At 43.5% G+C, this 24,896-nt stretch overlaps 2 protein-coding genes across 6 annotated transcripts in view; both read right to left on the minus strand.

The window, feature by feature from the left end:
• Nucleotides 1-24,896, minus strand: part of LOC135198445 (TBC1 domain family member 5-like) — a 212,291-nt gene that overhangs the window by 47,091 nt on the left and 140,304 nt on the right. The gene's annotated exons all lie outside the window — the stretch shown is intronic.
• Nucleotides 1,818-24,614, minus strand: LOC135198446 (uncharacterized). The gene is made up of 4 exons (XM_064225998.1): nucleotides 24,491-24,614; nucleotides 11,067-11,272; nucleotides 5,640-5,792; nucleotides 1,818-4,133 (listed from the first exon to the last, which is right to left on the minus strand). The coding sequence occupies exons 2-4, from the start codon at nucleotides 11,259-11,261 to the stop codon at nucleotides 4,005-4,007; spliced, it is 477 nt and encodes a 158-aa protein (XP_064082068.1). The 5' UTR covers nucleotides 11,262-11,272; nucleotides 24,491-24,614; the 3' UTR covers nucleotides 1,818-4,004.

Consider the following 24,896-nt stretch of genomic DNA (forward strand, 5'->3'; position numbering starts at 1 on the left):
GTTGAGGTCAGTTCAGTCCCCTTGATAGGAAGCAGTGACTCCAAAAGAAGGAGCTTACCCAGTGTCAAAGGACAGATATCTCCTACGGACTAAAAGAGGGGGAGGAATGGTCAAGGATGCTTGCCTTGTTTTCACTTAGCCAAAAGTTAATTATCAACTTCCTTCAGAGCTTTCATGGAGACAACAAAGAGCGCACCATCTTGAAGAGAGTTTCTTTGAGAAAAAATCTATAATTTCATCTAACTGCTGTTTAATGGGGGAACAACAATGGCTTATCATTGAGTAAAAGAGGAGATTCATGTCTGTAAGCGGGTGCTTGGCGCTCATAAGACAGAGACAGGTACTGAAGAATTGGCACTTTATGTTTGGAAGCTGGTGCCAGGCGTCTGAGATCCGGTACTGTGAAAATCCTTCCTCTATCAATGGTTTGGATCTCACTAATATGTTTAGCAATATAGTCAAGGCCACAAGAATAGTCTTCCAAAAAAGGTTTCTCAGAGAAGAGGAATGTAGGGGTTCAAAAAAGGGACCAGTCAGCTACTTCAACACTACATACTGGTTTTAAGAGACAGGATCTTCCTTCCTTTAATTGGATGTATCCTAGGACGTTATGAGGTCGATAAGATTTGGGTTGATGAAAGATCTAGGTATCTGAGCTTGACACTGTTAAGCACAGCTCGATATCCTTTAATGGAGGAGGACGATAGATTCTAGATCTCCTCAATAAAGGAAGAAATCTGCAATTGGGTCACAGATGTCTCAGAAGAATGGACATCCGTCTGAGACACTAGTTTGGAAAACGTGCCCACTTAGCCTGGTAAACGCTGATAGAAAATCGATACCTGCATCCTGCAAGGGCCCAAAACAAATCAAGTGACTAAAATCACTATTTTGATCTGTCCACAGTAAAAGGTCTCTTGTCAACACCAGAGCCTGAGTGGGCTCCTCTAGGAGGTCGAATCAATTTTCCTCACAGTACCCTGCAGGAAAAGGAGATGGGTTCCAACAGCAAAACAAAAATGGTTGACTTCTGAGTCTCTGTAACACTTTTAGTTGAAAGGGTAGCCCCATAATTCCGTTCTTCAAAACCACCACGGAGAAAAGAGCAGCAAGCTCAATACATTCATCTCTGATAGCCTTGTCTTCTCCAGCATCAAAAGGTGAATGAGATCTAGTAAAACTGTGCTGGGTGCTCGGAAGCTGACACTGTGAGATGGTGCCTTTTTCCTTGCCTCTTCGTGTCCCACATAGCTACTGTGAGACTACAAGGAGGATGTAGACTAGTACTGGCAGGTGCCAGATGCTCGCCCATATAGCTACAACATAACTACATACATGAAGAGATTAGCATTTAATACAGCTTAACATCCAATGGCAAATCATAACTGGTAACACTCTGCTGGGCATTCGGAAAAGGCGCAGAGTGGCCGTGTCCCATATAGCTACAGCATAACTACAAGAAGGCTGTGGGCTAGTAATGGCCTTCTTATATTGCCTAACTGGAACTGGAACTAAACACAGACCCACTTAAAGGGTCTTAAGCAGCCTAGAAGAATCCAGGAATTGTTTCCTGTGCCACCTCGTTGGAAGTGATGTCACTGCTGGGCCTGTAATGGCATGGTGGTTGAGCCATGGGTTGCCTCTGCATAAACGGGAATCTTGCAGCGGACTGAGCGAGGGATGGGCTTGATTGTTGACAAGACATACATAAGTTCTCTCGCTTGCCACTTGTACACGATAATTATCGGAAATGTATAACAAAATTGACTCTAGTACCATACCTTCAACTATTGTTTTATCGTGCCTTTATGACGACAATTTGAAGTATCCGTACGAAAACTTGGTGTCTTTAATGAGACATCTTTTCAATGGCTGTCTGATGGCACTTGAGATTGTGCCTTGGGCTTGACTGAGAGAGTTGAGTACCTGTGGACAAACCCATTAGCCTCCCTTGGACTTGGTATATGTCTTCTACCTGGGTTGGGGGAACAGGGCAGTGGTGCTAGTCCTACAGACACCTGGGTCTGTACAACAGGTACAGCTGTAGGAGCAACTAACCATGGGCCAACCCCCCCGACCTCCCTTGGATCTACTGTGCAACTCCTCCAAGGTTTAGGGGAGTATAGAAGGGACCTTCATCTAGGAGAATTGGGGTATGAGTAGCCACCTCCTCCACTAACAATGCACTGTCATGTGCCAGCTTGCGAAAAATGGCACTGTCTGAATATGTTTTACCATTAACACCTTAAGTGACGCACTTAACTCCGCCACTGAATTCCACTAATAGTTTAATTTTCTTGACAAATGACTCTAGACTGGCAATTGCACCGGTTATATAAGCTAGGGAGCCAGTTGCGGGACTAGGTGAATTAAAAGTAGGAGGGTTAGTAGCAGATGAAAAATTTGGAAGATGGGAAGATGGAATAGCAGGGCTATCTTCTAACAAGGCTAGGGTGGAATTCTAGGGTAAGGGAAGCTCATTTCTTGGCTCTAGAGGCTGGTTTCAACTTTCTATCCCTCTCTAATTGTCTAATTAAGATGAAGTATTTTCTACTCTTGCTAATCATTACATTTTAAGCACAAGTTTTCTCCTTAATACATTTCTGCCCACTACATTTACTTTAAATTGTAAGAGAATCATGAAGATTCAATCAAACTGGTTTGCAACTTTCACTACAATAGCGAAACTAGGTGAACCTAAATCAGACATACAGTCAGTCCCCAGTATTTGTGGGGGATGTGTGCAAACAACCCACACCCCCCAACATATAAATAAAATCGGTGAATACTTACAACCCCTCTAAAAACCCTTAGAACTGCCTATTTTGATAGTTCACATGAAAAACAAAGCCCTCTAAAAAGGCTTATACCTGAATATTTTATTAGTTTTATTAAAAAAAGTGCATTTAGTCATGAAAATATGAAAATACAGTAATTAGTGAATATTTCTCTCAGAAAAATCCCACAAATAGCAAATTTTCTCTGCAAATAATGTGTATAGTACATGTTCCATAGAGAAATCTATGAATAGGTGAGTGTGCGAATAGCAGGGGTTAACCGTAATAATAATCAACAAATAGCGGGGGTTGACTGTAACAATAATCAAAGAACTATAAAAAATTATCCTGAGAACTATTAAAGCTTGAGGGCTACTCAAGTAAGTGATAATACTTCAGTGAAATCCAGTCATATAACCAAAAATCAAGTAACAAAATCTGCAGCAAACCCCCGACGTTCCTCAAGAGCAGGAAGAAAAACAATAAAGATATCTGCCAAGTCACTTTCAGTATTCCCAGCAGTGGGCAGGGCCTGTCACCTACACTAAACAACTGAATCGCTACTACAATTTTAAAAATTAAAGTTGCCATGTGAGGTTGAAACTACAGCTATGAAATTACTTGTTATGTCACTTACATGAAAATATGGTTTAAAATCTGAACTTGAAAATGACACAAAACTATCACTGGGGTAACATTTTTGCTGCCAGTACCTAGATCATTTAAATATTGGCAAGCAAAAACTGTCTTAAAAGAACTTCTTTGTAAGTCCACAACATTACTTATATATTTGTATTCATTTTATTTCAAATATAAACATCTTGTGTATATAGTTTTAAAAATAGGCAAAAAAACCTATTTATAGAAAATATTTATACTTTCTAAAATGCATTAAACTTTGGGCAATTAAAAATGGCGGGATTTTGTTCTGTTAAAATCTAAAATTCAGAAATTAGTTCCGAGTAGACTAACTGATAACACTGTTACCTAGATACAGTTCCAACAGTCAATCAGAACATACTATTATCTAAATGTTACGATGTTAAATCAAGGCCAGTGTAATTAAAAAATAAATATAAAACTGCTATTTTTCATTATTTACCATCTTCAAAATAAAAATGATCCTACGGAATGATATGCACAAAGCCGAAATATCTGATAAAAAGATAAAATTCAATAAATATAAAATTCTTCCAAAAATTTTAAAATACTGCAGGTCAAGGCATCTCAAGTGATTTGTTCATTAACATCATTGGTTTCTAAAGGATGGTGCTGAGTAGGAGCCGACATCAAACCATTGGATCCGCCATTTGAGCCAGCTAGTTGTGTTCGCACTCCAGACAGCGTTTCTACCACCTGCAAAGAAATCGCAGTGGTTCCTTGTTGGGTATCAGCAAGAGCAAAAATGCACTTATAATAATAAAAAATGAATTCAATTTAATGTGTAGGCATCAATATAGGCATTTAGTTAACTGATCATGCTATTCAGTTAAGAATAAAATTGATGCAAGGTTCGCATCAAGGATATGTCCTTTAAAATAAAACTAAACTTATGAAATTTATCTGGCAGCCTTATGACTCAAGGAGTCTCAATGAATTAAGTGCTGGATTGGATTCAAACAGCTGCTTGGCTTGAAGTTTAAGCCAATACACAAGAACCATAAGATAAGTCTATTAACTCTCTATGAGATCGAGTATATGCAAAATGTTCTGTTGAAGGTTGGTTGGCATTATAAAAGCCAAATATCCAAATCTTTTATGGTATTCATTAAAATCTCAAAGGTTAAACCAGTATGGGCAATTAAGAGGCAAGCTAGAATAACTTTCAACTTAAAAAAAAAATGAATGTCACAATATACAGTGGACCCCCCGTATTCGCGTTCTCCAGATTCGCGGACTCACACATTCGCGGATTTCTCTGGGGGACGTTTCCCTGCATTATTCGCGGAAAATTCACGCATTCGCGGTATTTTTCTATGAGAAATATCCTCAAATTCCTGTTTTTTTTTTATGAATTTCATCATAATATGCACTTTTTGTGATAAAACTATTAAAAAAACCAAGTATGAAAATTTTTAGTGGGTTTTCTTCAGTTTTAACTAACAAAATAGGCTGTTTTTAGCATTTTCATAGGGGTTCCAAACATTCGCGGGTTCTAACTATTCACGGGGGGGTCTGGTACGCATCCCCCGCGAATATGGGGGGACCACTGTATTATGTATGATGTGCTCTCTTTTAACTTCTTGTTATCTAATATTAATTCATCATTCCTGGTATCTTGCCATTTAACCGGAAAGATTTTTCAGAGATGTTATCTAATCTGGTCATAGTTGCCTCAGTTATGTCAGGCTCTGTCAGTGACCTCAGTTCCTTCATTTTTAATTTACAACACTGATGAAATTTCATATTTAGCTTGTCCTACTAGACAACTTTTACAGAATAGCAATAAGATAGCTTTGTAATTTCATAATTTCTCCTGCAATTATTTCTGAATACTGAAAAGTAAAAAATAAAATAGCTTGATTTATTGCAACCTGTATATACAGCACGGTTTATGTATCGATTCAACCATTTACTACCACTTTTCAGTGAGGTACACAAACATCCATGAATATCACACAAAGTTACCCAGTTTTTAAAAGAGGAAAAATCACTATATCACATTATCTGGGAACTAATACCTCATGTAATTGCAGCCTGTAGTCAAGCATATTTAGTATTGACAATTGGTCATTAAACTTTCACTTTGCAATCCAAAACTTTAAACCAAGACAAAACCAAGACATTCACCATTCATTCCCACATGACCATGTAATCATGCCAATAAGAAACTATGTTAGAAACTAAATTTTTAAGCCCTACCTCTGTAATTCCATCAAGAGCTGTTCTAACTGTGAGATCTGGCTGCACTTGCAACTGGGCGAGTCGAGTCTTCAGAGCAGCTGTGTGATGCGATAGATTCATAGCACAGCCGATACATATTGCTGCTAAATCTTCAACAGTCATACCAGCCACCTATTACATTCATAGATAAAACTTACATTAACACGGTATTGCACATTACAAAAATAAAAAAATATTGCTATTACTAATTCTAATCCATCCCAATAACTTACTGTACAATTAACAACTACTATAACATATGGAAGTTCAAACAAAAGTGATGCAACCTGTCTAGATGGCAAAAACACACAAATACAACTTTTAATAATTCACTAAACACTATCAGAATAGAGATTAAGGTAAAAGGTCAATCAATAAATGAATGAAAACTAATATCTCACAAAAATAAAAAAAAAAAAGTTGCTAATCATGGAAGAGCTATATATTTGAATGAAGCTTTGTGGGATGGTCTGGGCATATGCAGGGAGGTCTTTGTTTCTCAGGATCTCCAAAGTTGGTGTGGCTAAGACACCCTTTTACAGATGAGGCTACTTAATGGCTTTGTAATTTTTTTACAATAAAACATTTTCCCCTACAAGGTCATGAACAGCCTTGTTCTGTGCAGTGGCTTTCTGCTTGCATCAAAATGAAGTTTTTATTGTAAAACTAATATTGTAATACCTACCTGAACACCTGAACTAGCCCTGGTCACTTACCAGCCCGAACCATCATTTATTAAAAATTTACCAAATCTTTGGTTAAAATAACGATCAGTGTTGCCAATCTCCTGGCAAACACCCTCGTTACCTAGTTACCAGCCCACCGCTAGTAGCCCTGCCTCACGGGCCGGTCACACCTGCCCTCTCACGTCAATCATAACTCAATAACTCTGTATGAGAGGGGAGGAGGGTGGGAATCATTCAGGTGTTCAGGTAGGTATTACAAAATATTAGTTTTACAATAAAAACTTCATATTGCAATACACCCCCTGAACACCTGAACTAGCCCGATTAACAACATTAATTTGGAGGTGGGGAATCAAATCTGCCCGGCCCTCCACTGTACTAGTTGTCAGTCAATATAATTGAGTACGCGAGTCAGTCTCAAGTTCATTTGTCACTCGTCCAAGCTAATCTCCCATGTGTGGCCTTCTAGGCCTGCCATATGTGGAGGGAAAAAAACTCCCTGCACCTCTACCCTAAGGTCAAAACTCATTGAGTGCGGAAGGGATACAAACCTGTTTCCTCTCAGCTGGCTATGTGCCTCACCTGAGTAGAGGAAAAACTGAAGACCTCCCTGTGGCTCTCGGCCTCTCATGTATGGAGGGAATCTGAAGACCTCCCATGTGGCTCTCGGCCTCTCATGTATGGAGGGAATCTGAAGACCTCCATGTGGCTCTCGGCCTCTCATGTATGGAGGGAAACTGAAGACCTCCCATGTGGCCTTAGGCCTCTCATGTACGGAGGAGACAACGGTGTCGTCGATCGTAGTGATTGTTCCTCATCTTGTAGTGTTGTACCTGCCTGTCTGTACTCTGCCTGGTTGGCACTTAAGGAAGAATACCCTCAGATAGACCCAGACATGTTCTTTCCTATCTTTCCTAATACTTAAAATCCTCTTGTGATATATCATATCATGAATACCTTATACATATTCCGACAATATTCGCTCCCTACTCTAATACTAACTCAGACAGCAAGATTGTTGGGTTTAAAAATAGAATTTAGGCCAAAAGGCCGAGTATTGGGACCTATGAGGTCAGTCAGCGCTGAAGGGAAATTGAGAAAATTTGAAAAGGTGTGAAAGGAAGAAAAACCTCTGTTGCACAATGAGTCCAGTGTTAGGAGAGCGTGGAAAATAGGATGAGAGGAATATGGAGAGATATGAAAATCAAAAAGTGAGAGAGAGAGAGAGATAGAGAGAGAGAGAGAGAGAGAGAGAGAGAGAAAGAAACACAATCGTCTAGGATAAAGATGAAGAATATAAAATCAGGGAAAAGGAGAGAGAGAGAGATAAAATCAGGGAAAAAAGAGAGAGAGAGAGAGAGAGAGAGAGAGAGAGAGAGAGAGAGAGAGAGAGAGAGCAGAGAGAAATACGATCGTCTAATTATCTCCACCTCCGCAAATTGCAGCAAGTTAAAAGGGTATTATCTTAACGATAATACTCGTATAACTCCGTACAGCTATGAACAACCGAACGAGAACTTGTTGCTAATGCGATCGACTCCTATAACAACATCACTTTATTGTATTGATCAGCGTGTGACAGTAATCGAATCCGATAGCAACATCCGTTATTGTATTCATCCGCGTGGGACGGTAATTACTGTATTCATGTTATAAATGCAGCTGAAGCTAATAAGGCAAAATTACGTTCATCAGCAACCTGGACAGAAGTCCCGAGCTTATGTATGAATTCCAACGCAGCCGTGGTAAAAGAAACTAATAGCATGAAAGAGCTCATTACTGTTGTTTTCACACAGACAAAGGATTAATAACGTATATAAAGTGTAAGGTTCGTAATACCTATGAAAAACGACGTGAAAAACGAACGGAATCCTAAATTTAACGCCATCTAACCGAGGGAGGGAAAAACTAGCTTCCAATGAGAAGTATCAGTCAAATTTTGGTCTTAAATTACATCGTAAGACGAACAGTATGACTTCGTTACATAAGTTAAGTATCCAGATATTCATTAATATGCTAAACTAAGGACAAAAATATTACCGAGACCAAGTGATATGGTTGAATCTGAAGCCAAGGAGAAAAAAAAAAAAATAGACTAGCCGGCATCCTTGTCTGTCTAAACCACACCTCCTTACAATAGTGCTGTTTGACGACAAGCTAGTGTAATTATAATTTTAATTGAAAAGTAATAAAATAATATTTAAAGGTAATTAAATTAACTTTATTAGGCCTAATATTGATTTCAGTTGTCATTGTAATTTGATAATACGACTGGTAATAATTTGTAACTGTAATTGACATAAGCTCAATGTAAATACTGACGGCAATAGTCTGTTAAACGTATGAAGACGTCATACATACAAATTCCTTATATCTGACATCTGATTATATGCCCCAAGATAGATACCTTATTGACTATATTAAATGTCAACATAGTTGAAGACACGTCTCCTTTAAGACGTTTGTACAAACTTGGCATAAGTGAGTGTGTGTTAGTTAGTCATTTTAGTCAATCAGGAGAGTGAGATGGATACGGCGACGCAAACCCGTATTCGTCATCCGCTGATTCCAGCGTGAATGACTGCCGAGTTTAGTGTTTATACTACGCCAATATGAATTGATACACGATAATACAATTATAATGCTTTAGTCGGTTACAGAATCCGATCTTCTTATTCTGTTCGATTACATTCATATTAATTATCCTCAGATCGGATTCTCGTTCGTTTTCAATTACACCTGTATTGAATTATCCGAGTCAAGAATGCCTTAAGCTACAGCGTTAGCCAATATAAAAATAAATAACTACCGATATGTTGTACAGCGAATACTTTAGGTTAGGCTAGGCTACTGATATGAATACGATATATCATCGTGAACACTAGGCTAACCGTAGTTAATTTTATTCGATTTCCCTTCATACTGAATATCGTAAGTCAATATGCATTGAACGGAGAATTAGTTGATATTAACAATTATCGTATCGTATACGTAGAGGAAAGTAACCTTAAAGACGAAGGAGCATATCTGAAAGACCAACCCTGGCCTAAAAGCTTCTGATGCAAGGAACTCGAAGCAGGAAAAAGCCTAAAGATGCTCTAAGGACACTGTGCCTCTAAAAACTACTACTTTTAATAGAAAACCGACCCGAAGAAGCCTGCACTTCTCTTCCTAAACTAAACACTATGTAGCCTATTATCCCTACTTCGTCTATATCTGACCTAGTTTTTTATCTCCTGAGAACTTACACATCGAGGGAAGGGGAATCTGCTGCCAACACTGCCTGCTCCGCGCCAGGGGGGACTGCGGCTCCTGACCCGTGGGCTTGCGGATCCCCATAACCCCCAGCACCGGTTAAGGCTGATTCTGGAACAGGCAGGGGAGCTGGAAAAGAACGATTAGTAATTTCAGTATCCCTATTGCTCGATCTATCCTCACATAATCTTGACCTAAAATCGGTAACAGAGATGTCATCGAGGGAAGGGGAATCTGCTGCCAACACTGCCTACTCCGCGCCAGGGGGGGAACGGCGGATCCTGCCCGTGGCTTTGCGGATCCCCCATAACCCCCAGCACCGGTTTAGGGCTGATTCTGGAACAGGCAGGGGAGCTGGAACAGAACGATTAGTAATTTCAGTATCCCTATTGCTCGATCTATCCTCACATAATCTTGACATAAAATCGGTAACAGAGATGTCATACTCGATGTCAGCGTACTCTCAAGTCTCTTAAAGAGCACTGTCTCTAAGTCTTTATCTTGATCTACGTTAGTCTCTTCCTGCCTACAGTTACTTCTTAATACGAGACCTTTCCTATGTTTGAGATACCCTAACATCTGGGTCCAAAGACACTCCTGACATTCCAAAACATCTGGTCTTTACATTATATTGAACAGGCCTACAATTTACGCATAAGGAATGACTATCGTGTCATAGGGTACTCATCCTTTTCTTGCATTGTTGGCAAAAGCGATACGTTGTTGAACTCCCGCTCGTCGTTTTCTGTGATGTCGTGGCCGAGGAGGGTGCAGTAGTCGTTGTCGTAGCCTGTGTTGTTTCTTCCTTTGCAGAATCAATGTCTAATGACAAGGTATTAAGAGCAATCCAACCGTAATCCAAAGGGATGCGTAATTCGTCACCAAATTCAATCAAATCAAAGGTGCAAATGAAGGCCGGGCAAGACCAAAAAGGAGCTCGCTGTGGATACATCTGTACTCCACCGCGAACGATAAGTGATAGACGTGAGAGGGCAGGTGTGACCGGCCCGTTGAGGCAGGGCTACTAGCGGTGGGCTGGTAACTAGGTAACGAGGGTGTTTGCCAGGAGATTGGCAACACTGATCGTTTATTTTAACCAAAGATTTGGTAAATTTTAATAAATGAATGGTTCGGGCTGGTAAGTGACCATGGGCTAGTTCAGGTGTTCAGGGGGTGTATTGCAATATGACATTTCTTGAAACACAACAGACCTCACCGCAAATAGCCAGACAATCTAAAATTGGGCCCCCATTCCAAAACTTTTGGAACAAGATGACAGCAGAATCAAAGCTTTTCAGGAAAAAATTTACTTAACGGCCCCCTTCAGCAATAGGATGATACTTCCTTCTCAAGATTTAATTACTGGTGCTATTTTATCTTTCATTCTTGAGCCTATGAAAGTCTAAAGGTTACCATAATGTAGTCTTAAGTCTGTTCTCAAATCGTGATTCAAATAGGTACAAACCTCTGAACTATTGTCAGCAGACTGTTTTCTCTCCGAACTATCTTCCTCACTTTCATCTGAAGAATGGCTAACAGCACACCGACTTGTCAAAGGATCACTCTTCATGGCCACTGGTGCAGACTTGGTCCTAACAACAGACAGTTCCTTCATTGCTGGAGTTAACTCTGTTACTTCATCATTTGGCCCCTGAGACATCACAAAAGCGACTGGAAATGATCAAAATATGAATCAGAATAAAAATGATCTCCAAATTTTTTTGTCAGTACAGTAGTACCTCTGACTTCGAACTTAACCCCATTCCAGAAGCTGTTCGAAGTAACGATTTATTTGAAATATGAAACAAATATCCCATAAGAGATAAAGGGAATCAGGATAATTCGTTCAGCCTACCCAAAAAGTCCCCCTTTTCACATTTTTTCTATTATCAATGTGTTCAAAAGTTAAATTAAGAGTGTAAAGTAATGAAACAGTACGTTATATGAAGTAAAATTTTTGAAATTTTATTTTTCTATGTATGATTTACAAACTGTTTTGGTGAAAATGGCGCCCGGCCAGCTGGGGAAGGAGGAGAGCGACAGGAACCCTTTCGGAAACCACATTGGTTGCAGTATGCAAATGTTGATAAAATCAATTTTATTCATAAATTAGGTACAAGGATAATCAAAAGAATCGATAGTGTGTGAGTCCGATTGCGTTCCACAGAGAGAGAGAGAGAGAGAGAGAGAGAGAGAGAGAGAGAGAGAGAGAGAGAGAGAGAGAGAGAGAGAGAGATAATCAGTGTGTTTACACTTGGCTCTTAACCCCTTTAACGCCGATTGGACGTATTAAACGTCGATATAAATTGTCTGTCGGGTGCCGATTGGACGTATACACGTCAATATAAAATAAAAGTTTTTTTAAAAGTTTTTAAAAATTCTCGCGGAAAAATAGTTTTCGGCCTACTAGGCGAAAACTTTTGAATCACGTGCCTTGGGGGATGCTTGGAGCTCGTGGATCAAGGCGTTGTTTTGTTAACAATCGTTACCCAGGCGCGCAAGCGCGAATTTCTTTCTCCTCGCACTAAAAAGCATCAGCGACACATCTCGGAAATTATTTAGTCACTTTGACATAATTTTTGCACCATTTTATATTAGCCGTTACATGGAGTATTATATATGGAAAATGTGCGCAATTTCATGTTGAATACAACAACAAAAAAACAACTCATGGTTGTAGCTTATATCAGTTTTTGAAAATAATTTTCATATAAATAACGATGTGCAAAATTTCAACCTTCGGTCAACTTTGACTACCAAAATGGTCGAAAAACGCAATTCTAAGCTAAAACGCTTATATTCTAGTAATATTCAATGATTTACCTTCATTTTTCAACAAATTGGAAGTCTCTAACACAATATTTCGATTTATGGTTAATTTATGAAAAAAACTTTTTCCTTACGTCCGCGCAGTAACTCTTCCAAAAAAAATCATAAATTTTTTCGTCGCCATTGTCGTAATGTTAGCACCATTTTAAATTAGCCGTTACATTAAACAGTTTTTCTATTATGGAAATGTGCGCAATTCCATGTACAATACAACAATAAACAACCCATGGTTGTAGCTTTTATCAGTTTTGAAATATTTTCATATAAATAACGATAAGTGCCAAAATTTCAACCTTCGGTCAACTTTGACTCGACCGAAATGGTCAAAAAACGCAATTGTAAGCTAAAAATCTTACATTCTAGTAATATTCAATCATTTACCTTTATTTTGCAACAAATTGGAAGTCTCTAACACAATATTTCGATTTATGGTGAATTTAGGAAAAATAAAACATTTTCCTTACGTCTGCGCGGTAACTCTTCCGAAAAAATCAGACATTTTTTTGTCCGATTGTCGTAATGTTTGCAGAGTTTTAAATTAGCCGTTACATAAATTTTTATATATGAAAATGTGCGCAATTTCATGTAGAATACAACAATAAACAACCCATGGTTGTAGCTTTTATCAGTTTTTAAATATTTTCATATAAATAATGATGTGGCAAAATTTCAACCTTCGGTCAACTTTGACTCTACCAAAATGTAAAAAAAAAACGCAATTTTAAAGCTAAAACTATTACATTAGTAGTAATATTCAAATATTTACCTTTATTTTGCAATAAATTGGAAGTCTTAACTAACAGGAATATCGTGATTTATGGTGAATTTATGAAATAAACTTTTTCCTTACGTCCGCGCGGTAACTCTTCCGAAAAAATCAAATTTTTTCGTCCAATTGTCGTAATGTTTGCAGTTTTAAATTAGCCGTTACATAAGGTTTTATATATAAAAATGTGCATAATTTCATGTAGAATGCAACAAAAAACAACCCATGGTTGTAGCTTTTACCAGTTTTGAAATATTTTCATATAAATAACAATAGAAAAAATTCGTCCTTCGGCTTTAACTCAACCGAAATGGTCAAAACTGCAATTGTAAGCTACAACACTTACAGTCTAGTAATATTCAATCAATTACCTTCAGTTTGCAACAAACAGGAAGTCTCTAGCACAATATTTCGATTTATGGTGAATTTTTGAAAACTTTTTTTTTTTTTTTTTTTTTTAAGTTCGTGCGTTACGAATTCATGCATCATTTTGTGATAATATTTTCTCTGTGTTGCCTTGATCGTTTTAACAATGTGTTATCATACCAAAATGCTTGCAATTTAGTGTACAATACAACAAAAAAATTAACTCATTAGCTTTAACCGTTTTGCTCACAGTGTGATTTGTATACATAGTACAATTATATTCGAAAATGACAATTTGTCCAAAATTGCATTTTTCCTAACTATACAAACCTGAGGTACCTTTTACAATAGGAAGATACTAGCGGCAGCTGGATAGGTCGTAAGCTTTCGAACAAGGGGTTCGGTAGTTAACTGCTTGTCCGACAGGGCGCGCTTGCGCTGCGACTGGGAGGTAACAAATCACTTTTGCTTTGGCCCAAGCAAAAACTGCAGAGTGAGGGGTGGCATGAGGTGGGGCTATGTGTAAAAGGACCTCAGGTTTGTATAGTTAGGAAAAATGCAATTTTGGACAAATTGTCATTTGTTCCGACACGGCATACAAACCTTCGGTCCTTTTACAATAGGAAGACTCACTTCTTGGTGGGTGGAAATCTGAGTCTTTTGTGAACAGACTGGTGTTCGCCCTACCTTGGAAGCTTCCCTGGTCGTAAGAGCGAGGGAGGGATCCAAGCCTCTGTCCGATTGATCGGGGTGTGCACCGCAGGAATCAATGGTCAGACCTCTGGACCGGAGTACTAAGAGAGGGGCATGCGCATCTCTTAGTACCAGCAATGCAAGAACTTGTTCCTGTACAGGAGCAAATATAAAGTCATGGGTTTGACTCGTTGTATGGCATCCACTTCCCCCCCTTGTAGAAGGAAGTGGTGGATATTCTGCTCCTATCCCTAGTGAAAGGGATAGGATGGGGCTCTGTCATATAGCTCATGCATCTCGTCCTCATCCAGCGTAGTGACGACCATGGCCCTCTGCCCACAGTTAGAGGGGAAGGAAAAGATGGGAAGAGAGAGCCAGTCACTCACTCACTCACACATCCATCCACACAATCCCACCACCAGGACTCGATGCTGTTCAGCCTGCGAGGGTCTGGGTTAGCTACACAACTTGTTGAGCAGCCACCACGGGTCCCAAGGAAAAAAGGTATCCAAGGACCTGTGGGCAATATCCCGAAGGTAGAAGGACGTAAAGGTAGTCTGGTTAGACCAGACCCCTGCCTTCAAGACCTGCGCCACGGAGAAGTTCTTGCGAAACGCCAACGAGGGGCCAATACTTCTGACTTCGTGAGGCTCTCGGACGGGACGTACGGATGTCGTCACTACCATCAGCCTCATACGCCCTCCTGATGACCTCACGCAGCCAGAATGAAAGAGTGTTCTTGGATACTTCTTTCTTGGTGACCCCGGTGCTAACGAAGAGGCGTCGACACTCAGGCCTGAGGTGTCGAGTTCTCTTCAGATAGCGCCGTAGCGCCCTCACAGGACAAAGCAGCATCTCTCCGCATCATTATCGGTGAAGTCCAATAGGGAGGGAATCGTGAATGACTCGAACCTGTCATCAGGGACTGACTGTTTCTGAGTCTTCGCAACGAAGTTCGGGACGAAAATCGAGCGTCACGGACCCCCATCCCCTGGAGTGTCGTACATCATAGGAAAGACCATGAAGTTCCCCTACTCTCTTCGCCGATGCCAGGGCCAGCAAGAAGAGGGTCTTGAGGGTCAGATCCCTGTCTGACGACTCTCGGAGTGGCTCGAACGGTGTTCGAGTCAGACTCCTAAGGACGAGAGTCACGTCCCACGCAGGGGGCCTGAGTTCCCTGGGTGGGCAAGACCTCTCGAAGCTCCTCATCAGCAAGGAGATTCTCGAACGAGTTCGAGATGTCCAGCCCCCTCAGTTTCAGGACGAGCGCCAAGGCGCTCTGTATCCTTTAACTGTGGGGACTGAAAGGAGCTTCTCTCGGCGTTAAGAAACACGAGGAAATCCGCTACCTGCTGAAGAGTGGCTCTGAGAGGAGATAGACCCCGTCTACGACACCAACACAGAGACGGCCCACTTCCCCTGGTACACAGCTGCAGAGGACTGACGGACGTTTCCAGCCATCTCTGTTGCTGCGCTACCGAGAAAAGAAACCTCTCGTTCGCAAGAGATGGTGGATACAGCCAGCCGTGAAGACGTAGGGACTGGACTGCTCGGTGGTACCGCTCGACGTGTGGCTGGGCGAGAAGGTTGTGCCAAGGGGGAATCTCTCTCGGTTCTCCTACGAGAAGAGCCAGCAGGTCCGGATACCAAATGGCCTGTGGCCATTTGGGAGCCACCAGGATCATCCTGAGATTCGGGGTGACCAGCGCTTCGAACTGATCACCTTTGCGAATCAGGCTGAACGGTTGGGGAAACAAAAGGCATAGGCGAAGAGGTTGTCCCACGGGTGTTTGAAGAGCGTCCTCTGCAGCTGCCCATGGGTCCGGCACGGCCGAGAAGAACACCTGGAGCTTCCTGTTGTGCCGGGTGGCGAACAGATCCACGACTGGTCGCCCCACAGGTCGAAGAGCCTTTCCGCCACGTCCTGGTGTAGAGACCATTCGGTCCCTATCACCTGATCCCGACGGCTGAGCGTGTCTGCTACTACATTCCTCTTCCCTGGAATGTAGCGTGCCGACAGCTCTATTGAGTGTGCCTGAGCCCACTCGTGCACCTGCCGAGTCAACTGGTACAACGGGAGAGACACTAGGCCCCCCTGTTTGTTGACGTAGGCCACCACCGTGGTGTTGTCGCACATCAACACCACTGAGTGTCCCATCAAGAGCGGTCCTGAAACTCTTGGAGAGCGAGGAACGCTGCCTTGAGTTCCAGTACATTGATGTGAAGGTGCTTGTCGTTCTCGTCCCACACTCCTGAAGTCAGCAACTCCTCCAGGTGTGCGCCCCATCCCTCGGTCGATGCGTCTGAGAACAGCTGCATGTCCGGGGGGGGAGTGCTCAGAGGCACCTCTTAAGAGGTTCCTGTCGTCGAGCCACCAGGCTAGGTCCTGCCTCACCTCCTGTGTCAGTGACACTGGAAAGCTTGGGGGATCCGTCGCCTGTGACCAACTCTCCTTTAGTCTCCATTGAAGAGACCGCAGGTGAAGACGCCCGTGAGGGACTAACTTCTCGATGGGACGACAGGTTGGTCCGATCACGACTTGGCCATCGCTGAGCTACCTGTTCCCTCGACCGAAGAACAAGGAAACTTCGGTTGGCTGCCTCTCTGAATCTGCTGATCCTGCGAGTCCTGCGGGGAAGACTCGCCCTGCTACCGTGTCGATCAGCATACCCAGGTACTTCATCCTCTGCTTGGGCTTCTTCTCGAAGTTCACAACGATCCCCCAGATCGCGACAGAACTCGAGCAGTCGATCCTGTCCTGTAGCAACTGCGAGCGGGAGCTCGCCAGGACTAACCAATCGTCGAGATACTCATCAGACGTATCCCGTGCGAATGGGCCCAAGCAGACACCAGAGTGAACACTCGCGTGAACACCTGTGGGGCGGTTGAAGAGACCGAAGCACAGTGCCCTGAACTGGTACACCGTCCCGTCGAGGATGAAGCGGAGGTACTTTCTGGAGGACTGATGAATGGGTATTTGGAAATACGCATCCTTCAAGTCCACTGAAAGCATGAAATCGTTCTCCCCTGATGGAGTCGAGCACTGAGCGTGCCGTCTCCATCGTGAACCGGGTCTGGCGAACGAACCGGTTCAGGGGAGAGAGATCTATCACCGGGCGCCAGCCTCCCGTAGACTTTTCCACCAGGAAGAGTCGACTGTAAAAGCCCGGTGACTGATCCGTGACGATCTCTACAGCTCTCTTGCTCAGCATGGTCTTGATCTCCTGTCTGAGTGCTACGTCCTTCGGTGACCGTGGACGTACGACTGCTGTTGGACCGGGTTGGAGGTGAGGGGTGGCCGAGATTCGAAGGGTAATAGATATCCCTCCCGAAGGACATCTACAATCCAGGTCTCGGCGCCGTAGCGCTGCCAAGTTGCCCAATGGCTGGCCAGGCACCCCCCCACTTCCGGCAGCAGGTGAGGGGGAACGCCGTCCCTAGCGTTTCCCCCCTTTCTTCGACTTCTTCCCAGAGCCTCCACGGGATGAGGAGGGCTGGGAGGAGGGCTGGTTACGGCCCCCCTTGCCAGAAGTCGAAGAAGACAGAGTCTTATTCCTCGGGGCTTCGACGCAGCAACCGTCTTAGCAGCCGAGGAAGCGCTAGCCGAGCTCTTAGACTTGGCCGCAGTCCGAGGCTGCCCAGAAGCCTTCGAGACTGCCTGGTGAACCAGACGGTCACTGTCCTCAGTGCGCCGTCTGTCCACCGCAGCGTCCACCATCTCTCCTGGGAAGAGAGACGTGGAACTCCGTAAAGGTCCGTTTCGAAGTCCCAATGCCGCTTCACGCCCGGCCGCCCTGGAAACCCGAGTAAGGACAGCGTCCCTTCGTCGGAGAACCAGGTTGGCCCACAGGTTCACCGTCCTGGTGGGGGTCAAGGAAAGAGATGGCTCTTCCCCCAGACTGGCAAAGTCTCCTGAAGGCCGAGTCATCTTCGGGAGAAATTCCCCCAGAGTTGGCTGCGACCTTAGATACTGTGAGGGACCACAGATCTAGCCAGGAGACGGCCTGGAAAGCTGCCATGGCGGTAGATTCCAGGCCTAGTGCCTCTTGCTGCGAGAACCACAGGTTCTCGGACAGGAGCTGTTGCAGAGACACACCCGGAGTCAGCCTCGCTAACTCCGGGTTTCACCTGTTTTGGGCGGCATCGGATCTTCAGATGGCACGTAAAACCGCCGATGTCGTAGCAGAGGAGGTGGAAGTAGCTTGCTAGACCTGCCAGACTTCAGTGAAACCGTCCTGTCCAGAGACAAGTGATTCAACTTGGTCCAGCACTGAGTCAGCCAGCTCTGACCGCGGCAAACCCACCGTCGGTCTGGGTTCCCTCTTCGGGTCCCCAGAACGACTACCGAGCCGGGACGTGGGCTCGGATGGTGGGAGCGGCGATCCTTCCCCGAGGTCGTTGTGCTGACGAATCAGCGCAATAACCTCGGCAAAGTTCCTCTGGATCTCAGGAGTGACTGCATCCTGTGGAGTCGGACCGTCCAGTCCCTCAAACAGGAGCACCTCCCGAGACCCTCCTCCCTCAAGGAGAGGAGCAGCGACAGCCCCCTCTCGGTCTCCTCCAACCACCTGTGCGTAAGACCTGGCTGGTCCGAGAACCGAGCCTGGTACGTACTACGACGTGGCGGGATCCTGAAGGGCGCACCCTTCACGATCACTCCTCAATACCTCGCCCCTCCCGGTGTAACCCGAGGAGGTTTGAAGGTATGGGAGAGGCAGACCTGACGCTCTCTCCTCGCTCACTGGCAGAACCAGCGGGCTTGGAGGACTGCCAGGGCGATCGTCAACCCACCCGCGGTGGCGATCGATCTGGCAGACCCTAGTCGAGCCGTCTCGCTGTGGAGAACGGCTGGACCGAGAACAGCGGCCCCGGTCTCGTGTGTCAGAGGAGCTGGTGCTGGTTACCGTACCCGATCGCTCTCTGTAAGAGCGACGGTCAGGCGACCGGCGAGCTCCACTGTCACGGTGAGACGGTGCGTGTCCTCACGGTGCGTCAGTTCGCTGGTACCAGCCGTGGCTGGTGCCGGCGAACGGGGGGACCTCTTCCCAGCCTCAGCCCGTGGCCGGTCATGGACCGTCACGTCCGCCGGGTAGCCAGCTGCTCGCCGCGAGAGCGAGAGCTGGTCTGGTGAGAGTCGCTGTGAGGGCGGCTGTCACCGTCTTCCGCTCCGTGCCGTGAACCTGACGCTGAGCGGACTCAGAGGTCTGGTTCCTGGCTGCACGGTCGCTGGTAGGCGACCGTACACTCGGTACCTCTCGCGAACGAGCGGCCGAGCCGGATCCTGCTGCTGTGGCCGAACCACTGACAGCAGGTGAGGAAGTGCCGGTGTTAGCCGGCCCCCCTCTGGTCCCCGTAGTCTTCTTCCTTGCGGGAGAAGAGACGGGTCCTGCTCCGAAGGAGCAGGGCGACCAGCGGAAGAACCCCCCGTCTCACCAGAGCGAGACGGGCCCTAGAAGCTCCCGAAGGAGACTTCTTAGGGGGGGGGGAGGCGACCTTCTTCTTCTTAGGCGGGGGAGCCTTAGAAGAAGAAGGGGAAGAGGCGGCAGACGACGAACGACGAAGAAAGACTATGAAGACGACGACGACACCTTCCTCCTCTTCTTCTTCCTCTTCGTCAACCTCCTCAGGACCGACGTCAGGTCTGTCATCCAGGACGGAGCCGGGGCTGCTGTTGCCGAAGCAACAGGGCCCGGACGTACCTGTCCGAACAGACCAGCATCGGGAGCAGCGGCGCCAGGAAACGGGAACAACATCAGCAGGTGCGAGCATCACAGGAACGGCAGCAGACACGGCAGGATCAGGAACAGGAACAGCAGCGGTGGTCACGGCAGGTACGGCAGATACAGCTGGCCGAACCAACGGCACAGACGTCATCGGTACCGGTGGGAGGTCCAGGGGCGAGCTCTTCGGGCACATGAAGTCCGGTCGCGGCAGCACGGCAAACCCAGGTGGCGGCATCACACTCCCCCGAGTTACGGCGACTGGCCCCTGCACCGATGTTGTGGGTGTCACAGAGACCGCGTGCTGGGTGTACACCAGGTGAGGAGGTGACGCGTAGCCAGGTGTTGTCAGGGTCGTGGTGGTGGTTGTGACCGTAAGCATGCGTAATCCGCCACGGAGCCAGCGAGATGATAGAGCAGCCCCTGGACACTCGCACGCCCTGCAGTCCCAACGATGCCCACACCTGTCCGAGGTCATCCTTCACGGCAACCGCACTGAGGATGGCAAAAGTCGGGTGATTAGGAGATCCTCTACCCGCTCGCGCGAAGACGAGCGGATAGAGGACCCAGAGTACAACTCTACGTCGGGGTATCTAGCGCCCTCCTCCACACTCGACACATCGGGAGAGGGAGGAGGACCTAGACACCGCCCCGAAGGAAAGAAGACGAAGTGTCCGTCACCAAAGGAGTCGCGGGAGAGCTTCCCGACGACTCCTTTGGAGGCCTTCGCGTCTTTCCTGCCCTCATACAATGTCCACTGCGCCTCCGACCATCAATACAAAAAAAAACATCACAGGGCTCGGCCCGGGTGCATTCGCGCCCCCGGCAACCGAGCACACAACACATGAGGGTCAATCAATCTGGGGAATGAGTCTGAAACTTCCCGCATTTGCGCCCTTCGGTACCCGGGCAAAGTCTCCTTGGGGTAGCGAGGCGTGGAGATTCCATCATAATTCAATTGCAGCGTAATTAATATGATAAGAGAGAACTGTAACTTACAAGCTCTTTCATACACAATTACAAACAAACTAGAAAGCAAACGACGAGCAGCGGGCAGCTTTGACAGAGAGCGACACACACGTAACACCACCACCCGTCCATCCACTGTGAGGCCGAAAGCAAAAGTGATTTGTTTACCTCCCAGTCGCGCGCGCAGGCGCGGCCTGTTTCGGACAAGCAGTTAACTACCGAACCCCTTGTTCGAAAGCTTACGACCTATCCAGCTGCCGCTAGTATCTTCCTATTGTAAAAGGACCGAAGGTTTGTATGCCGTGTCGGAACAATTTTTTTTTCGCGCTGTCATATATCCCAATATTTATATATGATGATATTTTTTTTTTCATTTCAGATGGTTGCATACTAAACTTTGGGCAATGACAATGACAAAAAAAAGGAGCCAAAAATGAACTCTTAATCTTGAAAACTAAGCGTGCTGTGATTTTTTGTAAAAAACATTTTTTCCGCTTTGGCACTCACTCATGAACGCCGCCGGCATACGGGAGACGATTTTTAAAATACCGCTTCGGCGTTTAAGGGTTAAGTGCACGAAAGAGATTAATTATGCCACAATACATCAACTTACTTTTGGCAAATGGCAAACTTTTAAAATAAACTGGTTATTGGCACCTTAACCACCCTTATGGAATGCCTTAAGAGCCCTTTTGACACCATAATGTGTCTTATGGCCGATAACTGGAACTTGTCCAATTATGGCGCCATAAATTGCTGATTTTATGGCACTAGACAAGTGCCATATGACCGGATTTCTGTTAACCGGGTCCACCGATACCCAGGTACTGCCTGTCAACAACGCAAGAAAAGGAAAGAGATAAAATAAGTTTTCACAAGGAAGCCATTTAAACAATCAAAGGCATGCAGAAGCTGAAAGTGGTGCCATTGTTTTACTACAGAGCTGAGTTACTTTTACAGTAGTAAAAAATTATAAAAAGTAATTGTCACTAAATAGGTATTTTACTGTAACAAAAATAAAAGCGATTTGGGCAGATCGAGTGTAATTGAAAGAAATGGGCGAATACTAATCATACCATCCCAGTTGATAAGTCAGTGGGAAGCAGAGCCCTTCTTCATGCACCTCCCTCTCTCTCTCTCTCAGTGCACCGAACATTGATTCGAGCAAGCTTTTTTTTTTTTTTTGACTGTTTTCATGTTTTATCATTATGTTAAATTTGTGAAATATTTTATTTTTTTATGTGAATTGCTATTGCTTTTGGGTACACATTATAGTAAAGATTTTACTGTCTCTTCTCTCCTGAACAATACCACGATGCACGATAACTTAAAATCATTCATTCATTATTTCTCAAAAATATAAACACCCCCCTCCCTCTACCTCAAGTTAGCTGTGTATCACCGCAATGACGAATGATTTTGTTAATCGTTCATGCTAAATTTTATTGTGAAAAGCTTTGTTCTTTCATTACTATTTTATTAATATTGTTCAACTAGACCATCTCACTCGGCACACCAAAAACTGGCTCAATTAAGACTTTTTCTCTTTTTCTGTATTGCATTTGATTGTTTTCATATTTTATCATTACGTTAAATCTATTGGGAAATTGCCTATTTTCGTGAATTGTTATTGCTTTTATATACATACAGTAATATTCTAACACTCTTCTTCTCTCCTCAACAAATCGACGTTCCATCGTTCAGCCCCAAGTCAGCTGGGCGTGATGTCACCGGAGCTATGTACGATCTTATACATCTTTTATGCTAAATGTTATATCGAAAGCAATACATTAAATGCTTTATACTCTTATTTATTTTGTTGAATATGGTTATCTTTATTTTGTCGAATATGGTCATCATTAAACTACATATTGTAAATTAAAATTTTTTTTAATACAGTTAAACTTGTAAGACCCAGTAGTCCGTTGACTACAAGTATAAATTAGATAATCAGTCAGTTCGAAGTAAGAGCATTTGTTCGACAATCGAACAAAATTTTCTCTAAAATTTAGTTCGAAAAATGGAAAGTTCGACATAAAAAACATTCAACAAACGTGGTGTTACCACTGTATCTTATGTTCTCCAAGTGTCATGCTTGTAAGACATCTCAAAATCTACGAAGCCACGGAGCATCATTATGTAAACTTGCACAAGAAAGCATTGTAATTACACTATGTACAAGCTATACACCACATTTTGTTTTCAATTACACTGAATATAAACCAATACAGTCAACCACCGCCTATTCATGGTTCAGGTTTCATGGCTTCACCTATTCACACATTTTTCTGTGGAACTTATCACCAAATTATTTGTGGATTTCTTTGTAGAGAAATATTCACTACTTACTGTATTTTCTGGCTACTTTTGTGACTAAATAAATTTAGGATATGAAACATTTTCTTATTTTCAAATACATACTACAGACAGTCCCTGATTATCAGGAGGGGTTCCATTCCACTTGGCTTGATAAGCAAAAATCTCCAATAACTGAAAATCAGCTATTTTCAGTGCTTATCGGCACTGATAACCGAGTTTTGGTGCCAATTACCAGTTAACGGTGTTTCTGTTAGGGATACATATATCGTTGCCAATAGCCAATTTCGCACTAGACAAGTGCCATAATACCAGATCGCTGATAACCAGAGACCGCCTACCATTACATAACTTCCCAGTGTTTCCCAATGTACTGTTAAAAGAAAATGGGACTGATTCAGTGAATAATTTCCACACTTAGTTGCAATCCATATATTTTTAAGGGTGATGTTGCATGATGACTTTGAAAATTATGTTATGTAAAATATTTTAGATGATGGTTTAAGGCATATTCTGTGTAGGATGATAGTTTAAGGTATACATCTGGTTGTCTGAACTATTAAAATAAGCAGTTATAAACATTTTCGGAGGGGGACTTTGGTATTTGAACTATTTAAATAGCCAGTTATAAGCATCTTTAGAGGGGGATGTCAAGTATTTGTAGGTGATTGTGGTCCCTGTCCCCCGTGAATACCAGAGGTTGACTGTACAGCAATATACTCAATTTGTGATCTGAAACTCAAAATATCCAATTATACATAGTATAAAAGAAAAAATATCAGAGACAAATAGCAAAGCATTGATTGTTCCTACCAAATGCATAATCAAGTACAAAATTTTTAAAGATAACAATAAAATGCCAGTAGTCTGGCAATATACTAATATAAAATAAAATCTCGCTGAAACTGCATGAAAAAAAAAAAGTTGAGCAAATGAAATTTGACTTTTGTTTTGTAACTTTTCTTATGCATACTTATTCTCTAACTAATTACCAAAACCTACAATTTCACAATTCTCACAAATATAGCTTTAATAGTAATTGCTAATCTTGGTTCTCTACAAGCAGGAATATGTACTGATAAAACATGGAATGACAATCTTGAAAGCCAATTTCAATAATTGAAGTATCAATGACTTAAATTTTGTTTCACATAACCTTACAATTATATTTACCATATTTACCGAGTGACTCCATGAAACCTGGAATAGAGCCCTAATATTCTATCTAACCTGTGTTGGGTGAAGGGGATGGAGGAGACTGCAAGGACTGGTGACGCGTTACAGAGAGCTCTCTGGGTCTACCCAGTTTTCCTCCCAGTCGCACCAGACCAGACACAACCTTACTGGCACGAGTTGTTCCTGGTTATTTTCCAAATTGTCACTGTTTCCAATCTTATTACAGCTGACATTCGAGCTATTGCTGAAGATCAACAGCAGCTGGAGTGCCAAACAACAAGAATATAAACAAATGGGTGTTAGCGCTAAAAGAAATGCAAACAACTTTTGAAAAGTATTAGGAGTCTCTTTTGGAGAAGCATGTAAGCACACAACGTTAGAGAATTATAAAATGCACTCTTGTGACACAAGCTAATTCATGAAATAGACATCTTACCAATAAAGATTATGACCTTATATT

The sequence above is a fragment of the Macrobrachium nipponense genome, chromosome 22 (genome assembly GCF_015104395.2).
Source record: "Macrobrachium nipponense isolate FS-2020 chromosome 22, ASM1510439v2, whole genome shotgun sequence".
NCBI classification, from domain to species: Eukaryota; Metazoa; Arthropoda; class Malacostraca; order Decapoda; family Palaemonidae; genus Macrobrachium; species Macrobrachium nipponense.

Bases quoted from the DNA above. Each gene is read 5' to 3' on its own strand.
- LOC135198446 (XM_064225998.1), bottom strand. From the start codon at position 11,261: ATGTCTCAGGGGCCAAATGATGAAGTAACAGAGTTAACTCCAGCAATG. The intron at 5,793-11,066 runs GTTTGTACCTAT...TGAATGTAATAG, and splicing joins CTGCTGACAATAGTTCAGAG to GTGGCTGGTATGACTGTTGA. The intron at 4,134-5,639 runs GTAGGGCTTAAA...ATTTCTTTGCAG, and splicing joins CTCTTGATGGAATTACAGAG to GTGGTAGAAACGCTGTCTGG.